General features: G+C 45.1%; 1 protein-coding gene across 2 annotated transcripts in view; it reads left to right on the top strand.

Annotated features, from left to right (window-relative positions):
- Positions 1-20009, top strand: part of DAW1 (dynein assembly factor with WD repeats 1) — a 156902-nt gene that overhangs the window by 49761 nt on the left and 87132 nt on the right. For both annotated transcript variants that reach the window (XM_063915633.1, XM_063915634.1), the window contains exon 3: positions 16087-16231. In XM_063915633.1, coding sequence (XP_063771703.1) covers positions 16087-16231 — 145 coding nt within the window. The remainder of the gene's footprint in view (positions 1-16086; positions 16232-20009) is intronic.

Below are 20009 nucleotides of genomic sequence, written 5' to 3'. Positions count from 1 at the left end.
CTTAAACTCATCAACCATTTGTTTAGGGTCGTAAGTAGGCTCACCCAGAGTTCGGGAATATAATTTGTCAATTGCGCCAGTCGCCTGTTTACGTCGCAGTTTATTCGCCAGCAGGGAATCTAACTTGTCCGCCTTGTCATAGAATTTCTGATTCATTTTCCGCAGAATGAGAGCCGCACGACGGGACAAAAGAGCGTTCAGTTGGCCTTGTAAGTTAGCGATCTGTGTAAGTAAGGCAGGGCAGGAAGTTAGTTTATGCTTGGTGGTTAGGGTAGCTATTTGAGATTCTAACAAGTGTATCTCCTGTGTCGCTTTCTTGCGCAGCGAGGAGGTCCGTGCCATAAGGAGACCTCTCAGGGTGGCCTTATGAGCCTCCCAAATTATACTAGAAGAGACATCAGGCGTGGTATTCTCAGTAAAATATTGTTCTATCGCCATTTGTATTTCCGAGGAGACTGACGAGTTAAGCAACAGGGATTCATCGAATCGCCATTTGCGAACAGTGTGTGCGGACTGATGCAGATCCATGAGAACATAAACACCGGAGTGGTCAGTCCAAGTGAAAGGGGTTATTCCCGCGTCAGTAATTCTAGAGGTAATAGAGGACAAAATATGTAACATATCAATCCAGGAGTAGTGTTGATGCGGGGCTGAATAGTGGTGATAAAGCTAAATATTTATCATATATAATACCCTTTATGAGGTCTAAGAACACTGTACGCTATCTACGTATGAAGTACCGTAAGGGTACGCTAGTTGCGTAACAATCGCTTTGCCGTGATCGAGACGCTCAAGCGTCACGTTCACTCACGGCCAAGAGATCACAGGCAGACACGTTATTGGCTGTTGACTAACGTAATGATTCGCTATAGCGTAGCGGACGCTCGGGACCACGAGGAGATCACCAACGGCGCTGACGCTCACTATTTTAAACCTTTGTATCTAAACCATAAACAGTGTATTGTGCAGTAAAACCTTAGTGTAATGTTAGAGTGTAAATGCAACACAGTATAACCTTATTACCTTTTAAAGCTGTTCGAGCGTCACCGACGCTCTGAGAATACTTAATACTATAAGAAACACACAGATACCGTGCTCAGGGTCCAACGCCTAAAATATATATTATGAATGCTATACTTGCAAAAGAGTTAAACACAATACAAGTCATACACTACAATATAACATAGACTACCTAACCAGATAACTACACAGGAAATACAATACAATACAATTTAAAGGAAAATAAGAGAGAAAGAGGAGAAGGGAGAGGGAGAGAGAGAAATTGGCCCACAATAACAAGAAGATCAATATAGTTGCGGAGAAACACTTACGCACAAGGGGAAACGATCGCATGCGCCTCGATATCCAGCTCCCGATTATCAGCAATGAGAACCGTTGAAGAGAGTGAACTGGATATGGTCGGCCTGCCTATTTATGCCCCACACACAATACAATTCAATGGTCCCTACAATCTCATTGTTCATTGGACACAGGAATTCGGCTTCGCATTATAACAAAAGGTCATAGGTTGATTCATACAGGTGGGCTGTGACTGCTTCCAACTGTTCAGGTGGGTGGGATGCTGAGTTTCCCGCCGCATGACTAAATAAGAACAAATAATAGTAAATTGACATAAACTTCTTATGTCCATAACTATTCGCATGAGCGATTAATCCGCTCCAAACCAACACCGGAATATTGCTATTTAAATACTCTTCCGATGGGTACCATACACCACTGTATGACTCCTGTTAGACCCTTCGTACAATACAAAGAGGGATCTCTCTGTTCAGGAACATGCTATATTAACTAAACTTTCAGAATCTATCAAAGGGACCATGATCTACAAAATACATTATTACTGAAAATATGTAACGATTGAGTCGCACGCTACGATCACATAAACTCTACCGTAAATACGCATACCATGCGCCTGCGGGTGCCCGCGACTGTGAGTATGCGCACGCACGGGAGAGCGCACGCATGCGCAGCGCGGACCAGAATGAGGTGCAAATATGGCAGTGTGCATAGAGATATTTTTCTGACTTTGACAGTCCACCCTTTGGCAGTCAATAATAACTGCCACCTTCTAAAACATTTTAAAAGAGAAAAATATATGTCAGGGGTTAATACATTTACATGATTGGGTAGGGGAGGAGAGGAGAAGGTAGGAAAAGGGTATGACCTAGTGAGATAGCGGAAGCATGTGTGTATGAATCCGTGCTTGGGGGTCATGTATCATCGTGCCGTATGTGTTTTAAATCAAGCTTCGAGGTATTGCGAAGTATACATTTGAATTCCTTCTTATCCCGTGGTACGGGTCTGTGGATGGGCTGTCAAACTTTACCGAGCTCTTTTCGGCTTTGGTTGTAACAAAATGGGGGAGCACATTTTAGTTGATGATACATGAATGGGGGAGATATGTGATTGCTGATATCTGTGCCTGTATTCCCTATCGACTATGTGTGTCATTACCTGAGGGTTGGAGAAATGAAGAAAAGACATAATTACGGTAAATGCGGTGGTATTCTATGTCAGGTAAATGTACATTCGTCGATTGAGGTCTTGTTTGGTGTCTGTTGAATGCAGTCTTCTTTGTGCTTTTGCCCATAAGGTGCGAGCAAAAGCTGTCAATGTCCATAGATTTACAAAAGTGTTGGGCTAGCGTAATTTAAAAATTTCTAGGGAAACTGGGGATCCATGGCATAGTTCATCAAGAATCTGTGTATCAGGTTGTCAAAACTTCTTCTTTAATCCCTCTGTTGTCTGTATATCGGCTCATCAAATTCCTCGTCCAAGTGGGTCTTTTTACCTTGGAGGAAACGGAAAAACAGGTGAAAGAAACGGACCGTATAATCGCATTTTCATTACATCATTGTTTCTACCGTTGGGTCGTAAATCAAGTCCATTGGAATTACAGTTTCCTCACTCCTCAAACTCATTACCCTTGTACGATGTTTGCACTTCATTAAAGCCTGACCGCATCTAAATATCAATCCAATCGATATGACAACACCTAAGATACATAGGAGAAACTTCCCAACATCCATTATGACTCCTTGAGCCCATTCTCCTAAACCAGAAAACCAATTTCGCGGGTTCAACCATGACACCCAACCAGTCAGCTCATTACCTACAGCAGCAAGAGTGAGATTGTGTCTCCTGCGAAATTCCCACTTCAGTTGGAGAATATCGTCCATCTTTTGGTCTATGACCTCGACCGGGTCCTCGGTGCTATTCGTAATATATGTGCAACATTTCACGCCGTATTGTGTTGCCAGTGTGACACAATATCCGCCTGTCACTGCTGTGAGGTAATTGAGAACCATTCTATGCTGTACCAGTTCTGTTTTGTAAGCTTGAAGTTCCCTTCCAGTATACCTAAATGTGTCATCATACATTTCAGTGATATTATCTAACAAATTTGCGAGCGCCGATATGTATTTATAATTCAGCACTCCTCTAGCGGTGCGGGTGAAATCTAACGCGATTAAGAATTGAATCCCGGTGGATTCACTTATCAGATCAGAGGCCGGATGCTCTGTCTTCTCTATCAGGTGCCTTTTAACAACGTGCTCGTAATGGGTGTGAGTATAAGGAGTTTGGGCACCACGGTGTATGTCTTTCATTTTGTCATGTGATACAGTCATTACTTCAGGCAGTACTTTTCCAATATAACACAATCCTTCAGAGTTTGGGGCAAGCCACTTGTACGCCTTTCTCCCGCATATGAAATATGCATCATCGGGGAGAACATATGGGACGGAGTAGGACATAACCATATTACACACCTTCCATGTGAAATCTCCTAACCCTAATTCTTCCATCTGCTTAGTACACGTATCAGGTTGTATGATATGTGCACAGTATCCTGGTGATACCTCTCCAACTCTAGTAATCCTATTTCCTAAGGTATACCTATACCGGAAAGATTTTCCTCTACTGGCTATGTGGCGTACAAGCTCTGTATCTGTAGGCATTCTATCTGCTCTATGCGAAAAGGTCATGGTTTGGTTACTCCATGACACTTCCCAATTTCCCGGCTTTCGGGGATTGGAGATGTTGAAACATAATAGGGACCTATCCACATGGTATTGGTGGAGCTTCAAACTAGGAGGACTGGAGATATTAAACCTTCTGTCCACCGGTCTCCCACCACTTAACTCAAGTACCTCCCCTATCGTTAAAGGAAATGGTACTAGCCCTGATTTGCTATGACCTTGAGGTACTTGAGAGCATACCCAACAATCTGTTTTATTTAACACACTACCCACTAAGGAGTGATAGTCACTCAATGGATGCCGGTTCATATGGATATTAAAACTGGATTGGCATTTCTTAATGCACCCATCCTCAATGACATTGTTACAGAGCCGACAGATACAGTTTTCTTCAGCTAACAATCCTTCACAATTCCTTCTATGGTCAATGCTATCAGATCGTTTTCTGATACTCGCCTTTACTTGTTGGTTAAGTTGTTCTTGGAAAACTACGCCTCCATCTTTATCATCAGAACCCATTCCAGAACCTCTCTCGACCTCCATGGTACTCTCGCCGGAACAGACTGCTCTGGTCAACATCATGGTCAACAGGAAAATCCGGATCACAGTCTCTTGGGGCAAGTCCATCTCTACCGTCTGTTCCTTATCACGGGACCTCTCTGGATCAGCAACCTTCTTACAGTGGGACGAATGAACCCAAGTCTCTCTCTCAGCAACCTTCAATGCTGTAGTGCTAGTCAATAAGACCTGGTATGGTCCTTCCCATCTGTCAATAAGGCAACCTGAGCGTAGAAAATTCCGTATCATTACATAATCCCCGGGTTCAATGTCATGACAATTACTATCTGGTAAATCAGGAATCACTAACTTCAGATTATCATTTTGATTCCTTAACTGTTTACTCATGTTAATCAAGTATTTTACAGTCACTTCATTGTTACATTTCAAATCATCCTGAGGGTTAATCATGACATGCGGTTGTCGACCAAACAAGATTTCAAAGGGAGACAGATTAAGAGGGGACCTGGGAGTGGTTCTGATGCTGTACAGTACAATGGGTAAAGCTTCTGGCCATGTCAATCCTGTCTCTGCCATCACTTTACTCAGTTTATTTTTAATAGTGCTGTTCACTCTTTCTACTTTCGCACTCGCCTGTGGACGGTATGGAGTGTGCAGCTTGCTATCAATTCCCATCAATTTACACATTCCTTGAAAGACATCACCTGTAAAATGGGTACCCCTATCACTTTCGATAATTCTAGGGATACCATATCTACATACAAATTCCTGCACAATTTTCTTAGCAGTAAACATAGCGGTATTTGTGGCCGCCGGAAATGCTTCGACCCAATTTGAAAAAAACATCTATACAAACAAGTACATATTTCAAATTTCGACAAGGGGGTAATTGAATGAAGTCAATCTGTATTACCTGGAAAGGGCCGCCGGCAGGTGGGATATGGGATGGTTCTGTAGGTATTGCCTTTCCAATATTCTTTCTCAAACAGGTAAGGCATGACATGGCTCTTTTACTCGCATGAGAGGAGAATCCTGGGGCGCACCAATATGCTCTTACCAACTTGCACATCCCTTCCTTGCCTAGATGAGTCAGCCCGTGAGCTGCTTCAGCCAAACATGGAAGATATGCTCTGGGGGCCACTGGTTTACCATGTCCATCCGTCCAGAGTCCTGAGGACTCCTGGCCATATCCCTTTGCCTTCCAGACTGCCTTTTCCTGTGTGGAACACAAATTTTGCATTTCACACAACTTCTGTGTGTTGATGGTATTAAATACCATCAATTGTGTGGTGTCTGTCTGTCTGGGGGTAGCAGCTGCTAATTTAGCAGCTTCGTCTGCTCGGCTGTTACCAAGCGATACTGGGTCTTGGCTATATGTATGTGCTTTACATTTGATAACAGCCACTCTGTCGGGTTCCTGTATCGCTGTTAGAAGCCTTTTTATGTGAGCTGCATGCGCTACCGGTGTACCAGCTGCCGTCATGAAATTTCTGAGGCGCCATAGGGCTCCGAAATCATGGACTACCCCGAATGCGTATCTAGAATCGGTGTAGATATTGGCTGATTTTCCCTTAGCCAATTCACATGCTCTGGTTAGGGCGACCAGTTCAGCAACCTGGGCTGAGTGAGGTGGGCCTAGCGGTTCCGCTTCTATGGTGCCTTGGTCATCTACGACTGCGTATCCAGTACACAAGTCTCCCGAGTCTGACTGTCTATGACAACTACCGTCCGTGTAGAACGTAAGTTCTACATCTTCCAGTGGGTTGTCACTGATGTCAGGCCTTGCGGTAAAATTTTGGGTCAAATATTCCATACAATCATGAGTGTCTTCCTTTGTATTAAATCCTCCTTCCCCAGTACTCTCATCCTCCACCCTTTGGGTCTGTCCAGACACACCTGGGAGATATGTTGCAGGATTTAATGCACTGCATCTCCTTATGGTGATGTTTACGGGGGCCATTAGTGCCAATTCCCATCTTGTAAACCGCGCTGATGAGACGTGCCTGGTTTGGGCAGAATTTAACAAGGCTGACACTGCATGTGGTGTATGAATTGTGAGGTTGTGACCTAGCACGACGTCTTCGCTTTTTGTTACTAGCAATGCTATCGCAGCAACGCTTCGCAAGCATGTGGGGAGGGATCGCGCTACCGTATCTAGCTGAGCGCTGTAATATGCTACCGGCCTGCTGGCATCACCGTGCTTTTGGGTTAGTACGCCTGCCGCGCAACCAGCACTTTCTGTTCCGTATAGTTCAAAGGGTTTCCCATAGTCCGGCATACCTAATGCTGGTGCCTGCGTTAGGCACTGTTTAAGTCTCTCAAATGCTGCCTCAGACTCGTCTGTATGCGAAATCCGATCAGGTTTGTTTGAGGAGACCATCTCCTGCAAAGGTAACGCTAAAATGGAAAACCCTGGGATCCAATTACGGCAATACCCACACATTCCTAAAAATGTTCTGATCTGTTGCTGGGTTTGTGGCAGAGTCATGTCTCTAATTGCTTGAATTCTATCAGCGGTCAGGTGTCTCAGTCCTTGTGTTAAACAGTGTCCCAAATATTTTACCTTAGTTTGGCATAATTGCAACTTGTCTTTGGAAACCTTGTGTCCTGTGTCTGAAAGATGAAACAGGAGCTGTTTCGTATCCTTCAGGGATGCCTCCAATGAATCAGAACACAGTAGTAGATCATCCACGTACTGTATTAATACTGATCCACTCACTGGTTGGAAAGACTGTAAACAATCATGCAAAGCCTGAGAAAATATACTTGGGCTATCTATGAATCCTTGTGGTAATCGAGTCCATGTGTATTGGACTCCTCTGTATGTAAATGCAAACAAATATTGACTGTCAGGGTGCAGAGGTACCGAAAAGAAAGCGGAGCAGAGGTCAATAACAGTGAAAAATTTCGCAGTGGGAGGGATTTGCATTAGGATGACAGCTGGATTTGGCACTACGGGGAACTGGCTCTCAACTATTTTGTTAATCCCCCTTAGATCCTGCACTAGCCTGTAACCCCTCCCCCCACTCTTTTTCACAGGGAAGATGGGACTATTAGCAGTGCTGGACGTTCTTACCAGAATGCCCTGTTGTAGCAAGCGCTCTATTACTGGGTAAACTCCTAACTCCACCTCTGGCTTCAGAGGGTACTGTGGGATTTTTGGAGCTATCCTACCATCTTTTACTTGTACAACTACCGGAGCTACGTTTGCCATTAATCCAGTGTCCTGTCCATCTTTAGTCCAAAGTGACTCTGGTATCTGAGATGTCATTTCTTCTACTTGGGAGGGAGTCCTATTTGTCATAATGGTATGTGACATTAATTTTGACGGGGAGTCTAACATGTCTCGCACTTCCTGAGCGTTATTCTCAGGTATGTCCAAGAATACACCTTCAGGAGTACAATAAATGACGCACCCCATTTTACACAGTAAGTCTCTTCCCAGGAGATTAGTCGGTGCCGATGCAGCCAGCAGAAAGGAATGCTTGGTATGTAAAGGCCCTACTGTAATCTCGGCTGGTTTGCTAACAGGGTAGGGCTGGACTACTCCCGTTACCCCTATGGCTGGAATTGTCTTACCAGTGGTTCTCATGCCCACTGTCGAATTTATCACTGATTTGGCCGCCCCTGTGTCTACAAGAAAGTTTAATGATTTACCAGCTACATTGATTGCAATTTCTGGTTCACTTCCAAGGCTTGCAATCAATTTTACTGGCTGCAGATTACAGGTATGGCCACACCCCTATTGGGTATGGTGACCTCCCTGAATCCCGCTGGCAGCAACTACTTGTGATGGAGTTAATTGGGAGCTACCAGAGGCTTGCCAGTCTCTGTTCGGGGGGTATCTTTTTGTTTCCCCTGTATGTGGCTCATAACTCCGTTTCTGCGGACCTTGCTCCCAATGTCGTGTGTCGTGTCGTTGTCTAGGGGGTTGGTATGAGTTTCGTGAATTCTTCATTCTACAATCTCGTGCCATGTGTCCCTGTTTATGACAAGAATAACAAGTAACCACACTTGACTTACCCACAGGGTTTGGTGATACAAACAAAGGCTGCCTTGTGGTCAGGGCCTGTATACTTACGGCCATTAATTTATCACCTTGTTGTTCCCTGTGTCTGGTGATGTTCCTATCGTGATCAATAGCAGCCTCTCTCAAAGTAGCCACAGACAGACCTTGCCAACATGGTTGTGTGGTCTGTACCCTAGTCTTCAATGACTCTTTTAAACCATCCATCAGTACCGATACTGCTACTTCTCGATGGTTTGTGTTTGTTTTAATGTCCTCTATGCCTGTGTATTTTGCCATTTCTGATAATGCTCTGTGAAAATACTCTGCAGCTGTCTCTGACTCCTGTTTAATGGAGAATATCTTGTTCCATCTGACTACCGCTGGGAAATACTCTTTTAACTGTAAGCTTATTCTTTTTACATTATCTTTGTTGTACACATCTGTAAGAGGTACATCCTGATCTAATCCGCAATCAGCTAAAAATTGAGTTGCGTCAACATTGGAGGGTAAACATGCTCTCAGCAATATCTGCCAGTCTTTATTGTTGGGCTCTACAGTGTTACCTAAGTCTCTGATGTATTTTTGACTGGCAACTAAGTCTTTTCTAGGGTCAGGGAATTCAGACACTATGGTCCTTAATTCCATTCGGGAAAATGGGGTGTACATGGCAATGTTCCTAACAGGAGTGACTCCTGAAGTGTCTGTTTTCCCATTTGGAACTACTATTACCTTAACAGGATTAACTCTAACAACCTCATCCTGTGTAGATTCTACAGGCTGTGGTGAAATAGTTTCAGCATAGTGTATGGTGCCGTACTTACCTGTTGATACGACCTCACCTATCCCTCCGCTAGGGGCTTTCGTTACTAATCTCGGGGGTTGAGCTGTGCCTACTGTGGTCTCTGCTATGGTGGCTGCTAGAGAGAGCGCTGAAATTGTTGCCGATTCGTCCTCTTGATCACACTCCTGAGGGAAGTTCAAAACAGGGTACAACTTGCACGGGTTAATACTTGCATTGGTTAATTGGTTAACATTATCTTTAACATTTATACAGTTGCTAAGAGTTTGTTGTTTGTTACACCTTAATGCGTCATTCTCCGCAACCAATTTTTCTCCCGATATATATGGTGGCTATCAGTTTTCTGATCGTGCCAGATCCCGCCGCCTGAGCCAATCCTCTCTGTATGTCACCTTCCTGTTGCCACAACTGAAAATAATCGTAATGTTTGATTCGTCTCTTTGTTGATTTAATGAGACATATCCTCCTCCTTAAATTTTGTAACACTTCTGAGCTGAAGCTACCTACTCTTGGGAATTTCTCCCCGTCATGTACTGTCATTCTCTCCCATTCATCACATAAAGCTTCTGTGTGACTTCCGTATTTCTCACACATTACATACCTTGCCGACCCAATTGGTCGGTTCACTGAATCAACCCGAACCGAGGTTGATCGCCCCCTACCTGAACAAGTGGCCCCCATAGTTCGAAAGTGTTGCTTTATCCAGCCAACCCTTACGCAAACCAAATGTCCAAAATAGGCTGACGGTGGCGGTTTACCGAGTACCCCACTCGCCCACGCTGACCAATACGACCTGATCACACCGATATGGTGCTGGCGTACTCGACCTAGGGCCCCTGCGACCTGAACCTCTATTTACTGGAACCTGTGAGGGTGATCCGAAGAACACTTACTCTTTCCAGTAACTATTGGTTGCTGGATAGTTCCTGAGTGAGCAGCGAACTTCCCTTAAAATAAAAAAAAATTACACAAATCACGTTAGAATGTACAAATAGCGTTTATGACCTTCGTACACAAATAGTACCGGTCAGGTTTACTAATGCACACAATTACGTGCGGTACAATCGTTCAGCACATAAGCAACTAATCTTATGTACGGAGCGACCAGTGGAATCGAAAATTGCGGCTGCGAATTCCTTCAGCCAGAGCTTATATGGCCTATATGGGTGTTGCACCAACCCTTTCTTGGTGTTGTGCCTGTGGACTGTATAGCGGACTTCCTTGTCTGCTGTACCTGAACCTGCTGGTCTGCTATGACCTCCTGGTCTGTTACAGTATGACCTCCTGGTCTGCTACACTCTAATGCTCAAATTGTATATTTAACCAGGGATGCCTCCCTAGCCACCGTGTACGTCACTTACACGCATGTACCTCACGAGTACTCGACTTTTCTTGTGGTTCAACCTTTAAAATTGTAAAAACAAACACTCACTCACCGCATATACACTTTTGTTTCTATTTCTATTTCTGCGCAGAAATTTTTTTCTTTAGACCAGATGTGTTACCAATTAGGAGACGGATCTGTTAATTTAAATTTGGAATGTAAAAAAAATAGATTTGCGCGATTTATCGCCTGGCGTTATTTACCGCGTGGCGCTACTTATCGCGTTGAGAGGAGAGAAAAAAACTTGTGATTTGAGTTACGTGGGCGTACCCGTACGCTCCGTTGCGTAATATACGCTGCGTGCGTCGGCCCTTGGATTGCGTACGCAAGTCTCAGTCTTTTGTTAGAGACACGTGTACGCAAAGCAAAGATCCACCGTAACACAATTTATACGTTTATCAATGTAGATGATCCTTTATCATCTACCGCGCACCACACTGACTTCGCCTTGTCTCTCAGGCACAGCTGTGTGTTTGTCTATACTTTAACTATATTACCTTTACTCTTAAACTATGAAATAGCGGCAAATCTCTCTTAGCACGTTTATCAACTATAGAACTGGCAAACAGGAGAGTGACATACGAAAATACACCAATGAAAAGGAAATGCAGATATATATGTGTGCGTGCGTGTGTACGCAAGACAGAAAAATAAACAGTTTTAAAAAGACACTATTGTTTTGTTCTTACCTCCGGTTCCCGGATTCCTTCAGCACCCTTTACTAAGAGAAGCAGACGCTTATCCAAACAGCACTACGAGGAATATGATCTCCCGCCCTTTGCTGCTGGATAATGTCTGCTGAAATTACCTAGTGCAGATATGTGAAGGACGGGCGAGCCGCCAATTGATAAAGCTAAATATTTATCGTATATAATACCCTTTATGAGGTCAAGGACACTGTACGCTATCTACGTATGAAGTACCGTAAGGGTACGCTAGTTGCGTAACAATCGCTTTGCCGCGATCGAGACGCTCAAGCGTCACGTTCACTCACGGCCAAGAGATCACAGGCAGACACGTTATTGGCTGTTGACTAACGTAATGATTCGCTATAGCGTAGCGGACGCTCGGGACCACGAGGAGATCACCAACGGCGCTGACGCTCACTATTTTAAACCTTTGTATCTAAACCATAAACAGTGTATTGTGCAGTAAAACCTTAGTGTAATGTTAGAGTGTAAATGCAACACAGTATAACCTTATTACCTTTTAAAGCTGTTCGAGCGTCACCGACGCTCTGAGAATACTTAATACTATAAGAAACACACAGATACCGTGCTCAGGGTCCAACGCCTAAAATATATATTATGAATGCTATACTTGCAAAAGAGTTAAACACAATACAAGTCATACACTACAATATAACATAGACTACCTAACCAGATAACTACACAGGAAATACAATACAATACAATTTAAAGGAAAATAAGAGAGAAAGAGGAGAAGGGAGAGGGAGAGAGAGAAATTGGCCCACAATAACAAGAAGATCAATATAGTTGCGGAGAAACACTTACGCACAAGGGGAAACGATCGCATGCGCCTCGATATCCAGCTCCCGATTATCAGCAATGAGAACCGTTGAAGAGAGTGAACTGGATATGGTCGGCCTGCCTATTTATGCCCCACACACAATACAATTCAATGGTCCCTACAATCTCATTGTTCATTGGACACAGGAATTCGGCTTCGCATTATAACAAAAGGTCATAGGTTGATTCATACAGGTGGGCTGTGACTGCTTCCAACTGTTCAGGTGGGTGGGATGCTGAGTTTCCCGCCGCATGACTAAATAAGAACAAATAATAGTAAATGGACATAAACTTCTTATGTCCATAACTATTCGCATGAGCGATTAATCCGCTCCAAACCAACACCGGAATATTGCTATTTAAATACTCTTCCGATGGGTACCAAACACCACTGTATGACTCCTGTTAGACCCTTCGTACAATACAAAGAGGGATCCCTCTGTTCAGGAACATGCTATATTAACTAAACTTTCAGAATCTATCAAAGGGACCATGATCTACAAAATACATTATTACTGAAAATATGTAACGATTGAGTCGCACGCTACGATCACATAAACTCTACCGTAAATACGCATACCGTGCGCCTGCGGGTGCCCGCGACTGTGAGTATGCGCACGCACGGGAGAGCGCACGCATGCGCAGCGCGGACCAGAATGAGGTGCAAATATGGCAGTGTGTATAGAGATATTTTTCTGACTTTGACAGTGGGTATAGTCTCTGGCTACGGCGTGGCAGAGACGCCACGAGTCCCGTAGATCGTGAAACTTAAGGGAGGCTGCAAGCGTGCGTGAAGCTCTAGAGGCAAGGGGGGGACCCGTCCTATCTAAAGTGGGGTCAAGAATGGTGTTAAAATCCCCACCCAACACAATGTGGCCCTGTGCAACCTTGCCAATGTGACGGAAAAAGGAATGGAAAAACTGAAGCTGATCCTGGTTAGGAGCGTATACAGAAATAAGTGTCAGGACTTCAGAACGGAGGGTACCAAGAACCATCAAGTACCGACCATCTGGATCCGCCACAGTTTTGCTATGTGTAAATGGAATGTGGCGATTAATTAGAATTGCAACCCCACGTTTCTTACAATTTGCTGAGGCAAAAAAGGTTTGTGTGAATTGTCTACCGCGGAGTTGTGTATGGGAGCCCGTAAGGTGGGTTTCCTGAAGAAAAACTACGTCCGCTTTCTCACGTCTACAGGCGCCCAGGAGCACCGTCCGTTTTTTGGGGGAGTTGAGGCCATTAACATTAACGGATAATATCTTTAGGGGAATGGTGGCCTGAGTAACAACATCTCATTGAGAGCCATAAAAGAAGGGGAGAGGGGCACGAAAACAAAGGCTTTCCAGGACCCAACTACCCATAAAGAAAGGAGGGCAAGTAGAATGGATATCCAGAACCCACCACAAAGACAAGAGGAGAAACGGGAAATGAGAGAAAAGAAGGCCACAGAAGGAGAGTAAGGAAGAGCAAGAAGAGAGAAGAGAAAGCCCATTCGGGCAAAAACCCTGTAGCAGTGGGGCCCGTAACAGGAACGCCAAACTAAAGAAAAACATAATCAAAAAAGCAATCGAAGCAGGGAGCATGGGGGTAGTGGCACGAACCACCATATCAGGCTGTGCGGCCTGACCGAGAACAAAATGGCCGAGGCCAAAAAAGCATAACATACGAAGATAAAACCTGTGTCGAGAGGGGAAAGAAGGGGAGGAAAAAAAAAAAGGGGGGTGGGGGGAGGGGGAAGGACCGGGAAGGAAGGAGAGGGAAAGGGGGCATAGTATAGCAACAACATGTGGTCCACATGGGGCAGGCATCATAATACCAAACCGCCCAAACGACCGGTCATCTCGTGACCATGAACCTGAAAGCAAAATGTACAATTGAGGACATAACAGGTGAAACATTCAAGGAACCTTCATAGATAATGCCAGGGGGGTCTATGAAGCAGGGACCAGGTCAACCCGCTCCGTGGAGGGCCCCCAGTACTAAAAAACATACAAACAAACAACTGTTGTCATTGGATATAGAACATTAAAGGCGAAATATCAATCAACCTATAAAAAGAAATGAAGAAGGTCCAAAGAACCAGGGATGGTCAGTCCAGTCCAGGGGGAACCTCCATCAAACTGGTACAATGGCACGGTGAAACTAATAATAGAGAAGAGGGCGGGTAATTAGGGGGGGCATCATCTTCACCCCTGTGACGAGACACTCTCGTCCAGTCTGGCTGAGGCGGACTGGGTCGCTGTGATTTCGGTGAGGTAGACGGGTCAACAGAGGAGGAACGATGATGCTGGAAGGAGATAAAGCTTGCGAAGCAGTTCCTGCCCTTGTGCCAAGGTCTTAAGCGTATGGTTGACGCCATTAAAAGAAAGTTGCAACTGAAAGGGGAATCCCCAGCGATAACGAATTTGGTGTTGGTGTAGAAGCCTAGTAATCGGTTGGAGGTCCCGTCTTTTTGGATGGTCGAGGGCACCAAGTCCTGGTAAATCTGCAATTGCATGCCCCGGAAGCCCGGACGGAAGCAATTATTTTCTCCTTCGAGCGGTAATAATGGAGACGGGCTATAATGTCCCGAGGGGGTTGTGATTTTGAAGGTTTGGCCCGCAGGGCCCTGTGTGCCCTATCGAAGAGGCAATCCTCAGCAGATAAGTCCGGGACTAAGTGCTGGAAAAGGTCTTTCAAGAAGGAGGGCAACGTAGAGCTCTGGACATATTCCGCCACATTACGGATGTGCAAGTTATTGCAACGGGATCGATTCTCCAGGTCCTCTTGGCGTTCCTTCAGGGTCTCAACCTAAGCATGGAGCCTGGAAAGTTCGTGGTCTAGACGCTGTTGCGAGCGACATAAGTCGTCAGTCTTCGTCTCCAAGGCATCCGTACGATTTCCAAGCGAGGCAATCTCCGTTTTGAAATCCAAGACCGCTTTGGACAGTTCTTGTTTAAAGGCCGATTGCACGCCTTCCAGGAGGCCGGACATCACTGCCTGTATCTGAGGGTCAATACCCAACTCCGAAGAGCGTGGTGACGAAGGGGACTCCGGGGAGTGCGCCATGTTCTGGGGACCCTTGGCCTTGCTGCCGAAGAAGTGTGCGGAGGCCTGGGGAGCTTTCTTGCCAGGGAGAGAGCTACCTTCTCCAGTAAAGTTGCAATAGAGAGGGGGGGAAGGAGCGATGGGGTAGAAAATAGAAAATAGGAATTGACACAGGTGGATTATGAGGCGGTCAGGCCGACCATGGGGTGGTATTCAGCCAGAGACCATCGCAGCCGCAAGGAACCCCAGGGCCAGATTGTATAGGCAGGGAAGGTAATATCGTAGCCGTGGGTAACCGCGATCACTGGAGGGGGTCAGTGTATCGAAAATGGATCAGCAGAATTCAATCAGTGGCGGTATATCAGAGTACGCTGTAATATTCAGCCCTATAGGGGCCCCAGGGGCGGTCAGGGGGCGGCAGCAGGATGAGGCAAGCAACCAGAGGATTTGTTGATCGTCCCCGCTACTTCCGGAAGTCCGGCCCAGGTCCGTCCTCAACTCTAGTCCCCGGCTTCAGTATCAAACGTTGATCCCAAACGTTGGAGGGAGGTATCAACAATAGATGGAGGGAGTAAGGACCCCCAAAAGCACAGTTTAGCCGACAAATATAGCAGGGCTAGCAGGATCTCCCAAAAAACAGCCTCTCACAACTTGCAGGCTAGGCCACGCCCCCCGAGAAAATTACATTTTGTATTAACTTGATTTTAAGAAATCATTTTTCAGACACTTTAGATCTTTAGTTATTATGATCAGAAAGGGACATACATGGCATTTAGTAATTGTACACGTGTTAGTAATGTCTGGCTTATGTATTACAGGACTGATGTGGACCTGCTAGTAAAAGAAATTCAGAAAGCTGAGCCTCTAATCACGGCCTCCCGCACCCAGCAAGTGAAGCATCTCATTCTAAGGCTGCAGGAGAAGATAGGGCAGCAAGATCACCACAAGTTCTATCTATTCAAGGTCAGTGCTCACAGCACTGGGTCTCACTGGGGTCACCCAGTGAGACCCTGACAATTTCCAATTGGAGAATTGGGACAAAATAGGGCTGATTCAGTCAAATGACTTTATCCGGAGAAAGCACCTGTCTCTTAGTATTTAGAAAGATAAAACACTGGCAATTATCCAGTCTACATATGTGTCCTCATCTGGTTCTAGGTGCGCCAAATCACAGTGCCCAGAGCCGGATTAAGGATCCGGGGGGCCTGGGGTACTGAAGACATGGGGGCCCCCTAAAAACTAATAATATATATATATATATATATATATATACATATACATACACGGTATCTCTCAACCTAGGAATATATCAGCAGTGCGGGTGGCACGCACGGGACTGGATTCAATTCAAATAACTGGACACAAGATTCTCCTTCACAATAAACATTTTGGCATTATTAATCTTCGTTAGGATCCTGGCAAAGGTTAATAATTCTGAAATGTTGATCATGAAAGAGACTGTTTTTGTTCAGTTATCTGAATTGAATGTCAGTCCCGTGCATGCCACCCGCACTGCTGATTATATTATATATAAACACACACACACACAGATATATGTAGTGTATATATATATATATATATATATATATATATATATATATATACTGTATATATTAGTGATGAGCGAGGTTCGGTTTTACTCGGTTTTACTCGGTTTTACTCGGTTCTCAAAACGGCATCTTATTGGCTATCCAAAACACGTGACATCCGTGAGCCAATAAGATGCCGTTTTGAGAACCGAGTAAAACCGAGTAAAACCGAGTAAAACCGAATCCGCTCATCACTAGTATATATACACTGACATTTCTGGGGACCTACGGGGCACCAACTTAACTGCCACCCACACACCACCTCGACCACCAAGAGAGAGGGAGAAGGAGAGAGGGGGGAATGAAAGGAGAGAGACAGAGAGAGAGGGAGAGAGAAATAGAGAGGGAGAGAGAAAGAGAGAGGGAGTGAGAAAGAGGGGGACTAAGAGAGAAAAAGAGAGAGAGAGGGAGATGGACAGAGGGGGAGCTGAGGGAGAGAGAGAGAGAGAGGGAGAAAGAGAGAGGGAGTGAGAAAGAAAGAGGGGGACTAAGAGAGAGAGAGAGATGGACAGAGGGGGAGCTGAGGGAGAGAGAGAGAGGGAGAGGGATAGAGAGGAAGAGGCGGAGGGAAAGGCAGAAAGAAAGAGATAGAGAGGGGAGGGAGAGGAAGAGAAAAGGAGGGAGAGGGAGAAAGAAAGGGAGAGGAAGAGAGAAGGAGGGAGAAAGAGAAGGAGAGAGGTAGAGAGAGGGGTGAGAGAGAGCAGGAGGGTTGAGGTTAGATCCAAGTGGCCTAAGGGACCTTTTCCATAAGGGGGAGGAGCCACGACACAAGGGGGAGGAGCTAAGCGGCAGGGGTATGAGAGATTTAATGAGAGTGGAAATAAAGTAGCAAATGTACGCTGACACTTACCACACTGTTTCAGTGTCAGCTTCCTCTTTTGTGGAGCCGGCAGTGCTGCAGATTGTGCATCCTCCTGCCGCTATCGTTGTCACGCTGCAGCTCCTGTCACATCTGCTGTGGCTCCTGTCACGTCTGGGATATAGCAGGTGAGGCATGGAGGGTTGGCGCAGCGTAGTGCGGGTGCAGTGCGCCGGGCGTCAGGAGATGATGTCATTCTTAGCCAGCACAGTATGAGAACTGGACAGGTGACCGTGGGTGAGGAGGGGGCGGGCGGGTGTTACCGTAGTGATGTGCGCCGCGTAATTGACAATGTTTTTGTAGCCTACCTGTGCCACAGTGCAGCGACAGGCTGGTGACTGGTGCAATCAATTACAGGGACACCCGCACGCCTGAGGCTGTTTGCCGTTACAGCGGACTGAGATATTCCGGACATCTCAGTAGTGAAGCACAGCCTCTATTCGGGAGCGGGTATGCGTCCTGTGTCCTTTTTATAGAAAATCTTTGTGAAATCTTTGTGAATAAATTCCCTGCTGGGATAACCTTTTTTATCTTTATTAATTTGGCATTGGTCTGTTGGAGTCTTGAAACCTGATATCCTGAAGGTGCCAGACGAGATCAAGAAATACAAAGATACCTTTCAGTGAACGGTATCGTTTTTTTTAAAGTGAGTGTCAGTCTATTAGTGAGCGCAGCAAGGACGGAGATTCTGCTTAATTGATCTCATTACTGACAACTAGCTGGATACAAAGTCTGCATAAAATTATCCATTTATAAAAATGTTTAACTTAACACTCTCTATAGTGTGATCACATGTTTCTCATTAATTATCCATTGAGATATTCACCAGAATTTTATTACCATATATTCTTTATTCTTTACATGTGTAAGGAAAAGGTTTTCTTATTGTGCCAAATATATTAAGGCATCATCCGGATCTTAGGGGTTCTCAGTGCTGTACACTCCTCTCCAAATTCTCCTTCTTGCTAGTACTAATTACAGGTGTTGGTGTATACCTGGGAGTGGAGTTGAGCAGCTGATTACCAGCGCTGTGAGGAGAAATAAATCCTTTTCTTGTTGTCCTGATTCAGGCTGCGGCTGTGCAATACCGTACAACTAAGATACTAATGCAGCAGGAGGCGTTGGCATGAAAAAGACGCCTCCTGCATGCAGGAGGCGGCATCGGATCATGGTTGCAATGGTCGCATCCCAATGGTCGCATCCCTTGGCCCATTTGCCAAAGCTTATTCAGACTGTGCGTCGGAACTGGTCAGCCGGGTCGAGGAAGCCTGTTTCCGACAAAGCAGACCATTTGCTTGGCATGCCTACATAATGGGTCAAAATGTCCCCGTTTTGTAAAGTGGCCCCTATCACCGCCTGCCCATATCAGTCATGCTGCAGCTATGAAAGGGGGGGGGGGATGCGAGCAGTCATGTAGGATCTGTTCTGCACATGCGCAGTTCCCCAAACATCGGATTTGTACGTAAACTATCGGGTTTGCGTACAAATCTGAATCAGGCCCTAAGATGGCCCCTCCAATCCCTTTCTCTAAAAATCTTACATATTTGTAAATCAGTAGCGTGGATATTATAAAGTCAAATATTATATTTGTAATATTTATTAGATTTACTATGATACCCTTGAAGCTTATCACCAGTTATAGACCATAACAGGACAGGCAGACTCTGCCACTGTGTCTTTCCTCTCAACAGTTTATCATTTACTGCTTGGTCTTAGGGTCCCCTGACTGCCAGTAACTTGCTATTACCGACCACTTCTCCCGGTGCCAGCAGACAGTCTCCGAATGTGAGTGCCAACTGCACACTAGTTGTTGGAGAGTAGTCGCTGCCAAAATTAGGTTCCTTCACAGGCACCTAGAGCTTCTTACTTTTGGGTGTTTAGTATAGCTGCTGTAACACCTTTTTGCTGCAGCAAAAAAAAAAATAATAATAATAATAATGGGATGAAGGAATTTAACTTCCCACTTTCATACTATGGGCCGAATGTAATGGAGTGCGACTTTTTAGTTCAAAACTAACTTGCACCTTCTTGCATGTTGAGAAGGTGTGAGTTGGTGCCGTAACTCGCAAATGTAATAGCCTGTGAGTTTTTAAGCTAGAGGCTACTACATTGTGCAATGTAGGGCAAATTTTTAGTGGTTAAACTCGCACTTTGTAATGCATTACAAGGTGCGAGTTTTGACAGCAGCATGCACAGATCAATGGGATCCGTGCATGATTCTGGCAGGATAAGTTTACAAATAGTTAAAAAATAAAAATAAAAAAAAAAGCTGCGCAGTCCTTTCCCCAAAGCG

This window comes from Pseudophryne corroboree, chromosome 4 (assembly GCF_028390025.1).
Source record: "Pseudophryne corroboree isolate aPseCor3 chromosome 4, aPseCor3.hap2, whole genome shotgun sequence".
Lineage (NCBI taxonomy): Eukaryota > Metazoa > Chordata > Amphibia > Anura > Myobatrachidae > Pseudophryne > Pseudophryne corroboree.
Note: the sequence above shows the minus strand (reverse complement) of the source record. Positions and strands in the feature narration are given on the sequence as shown.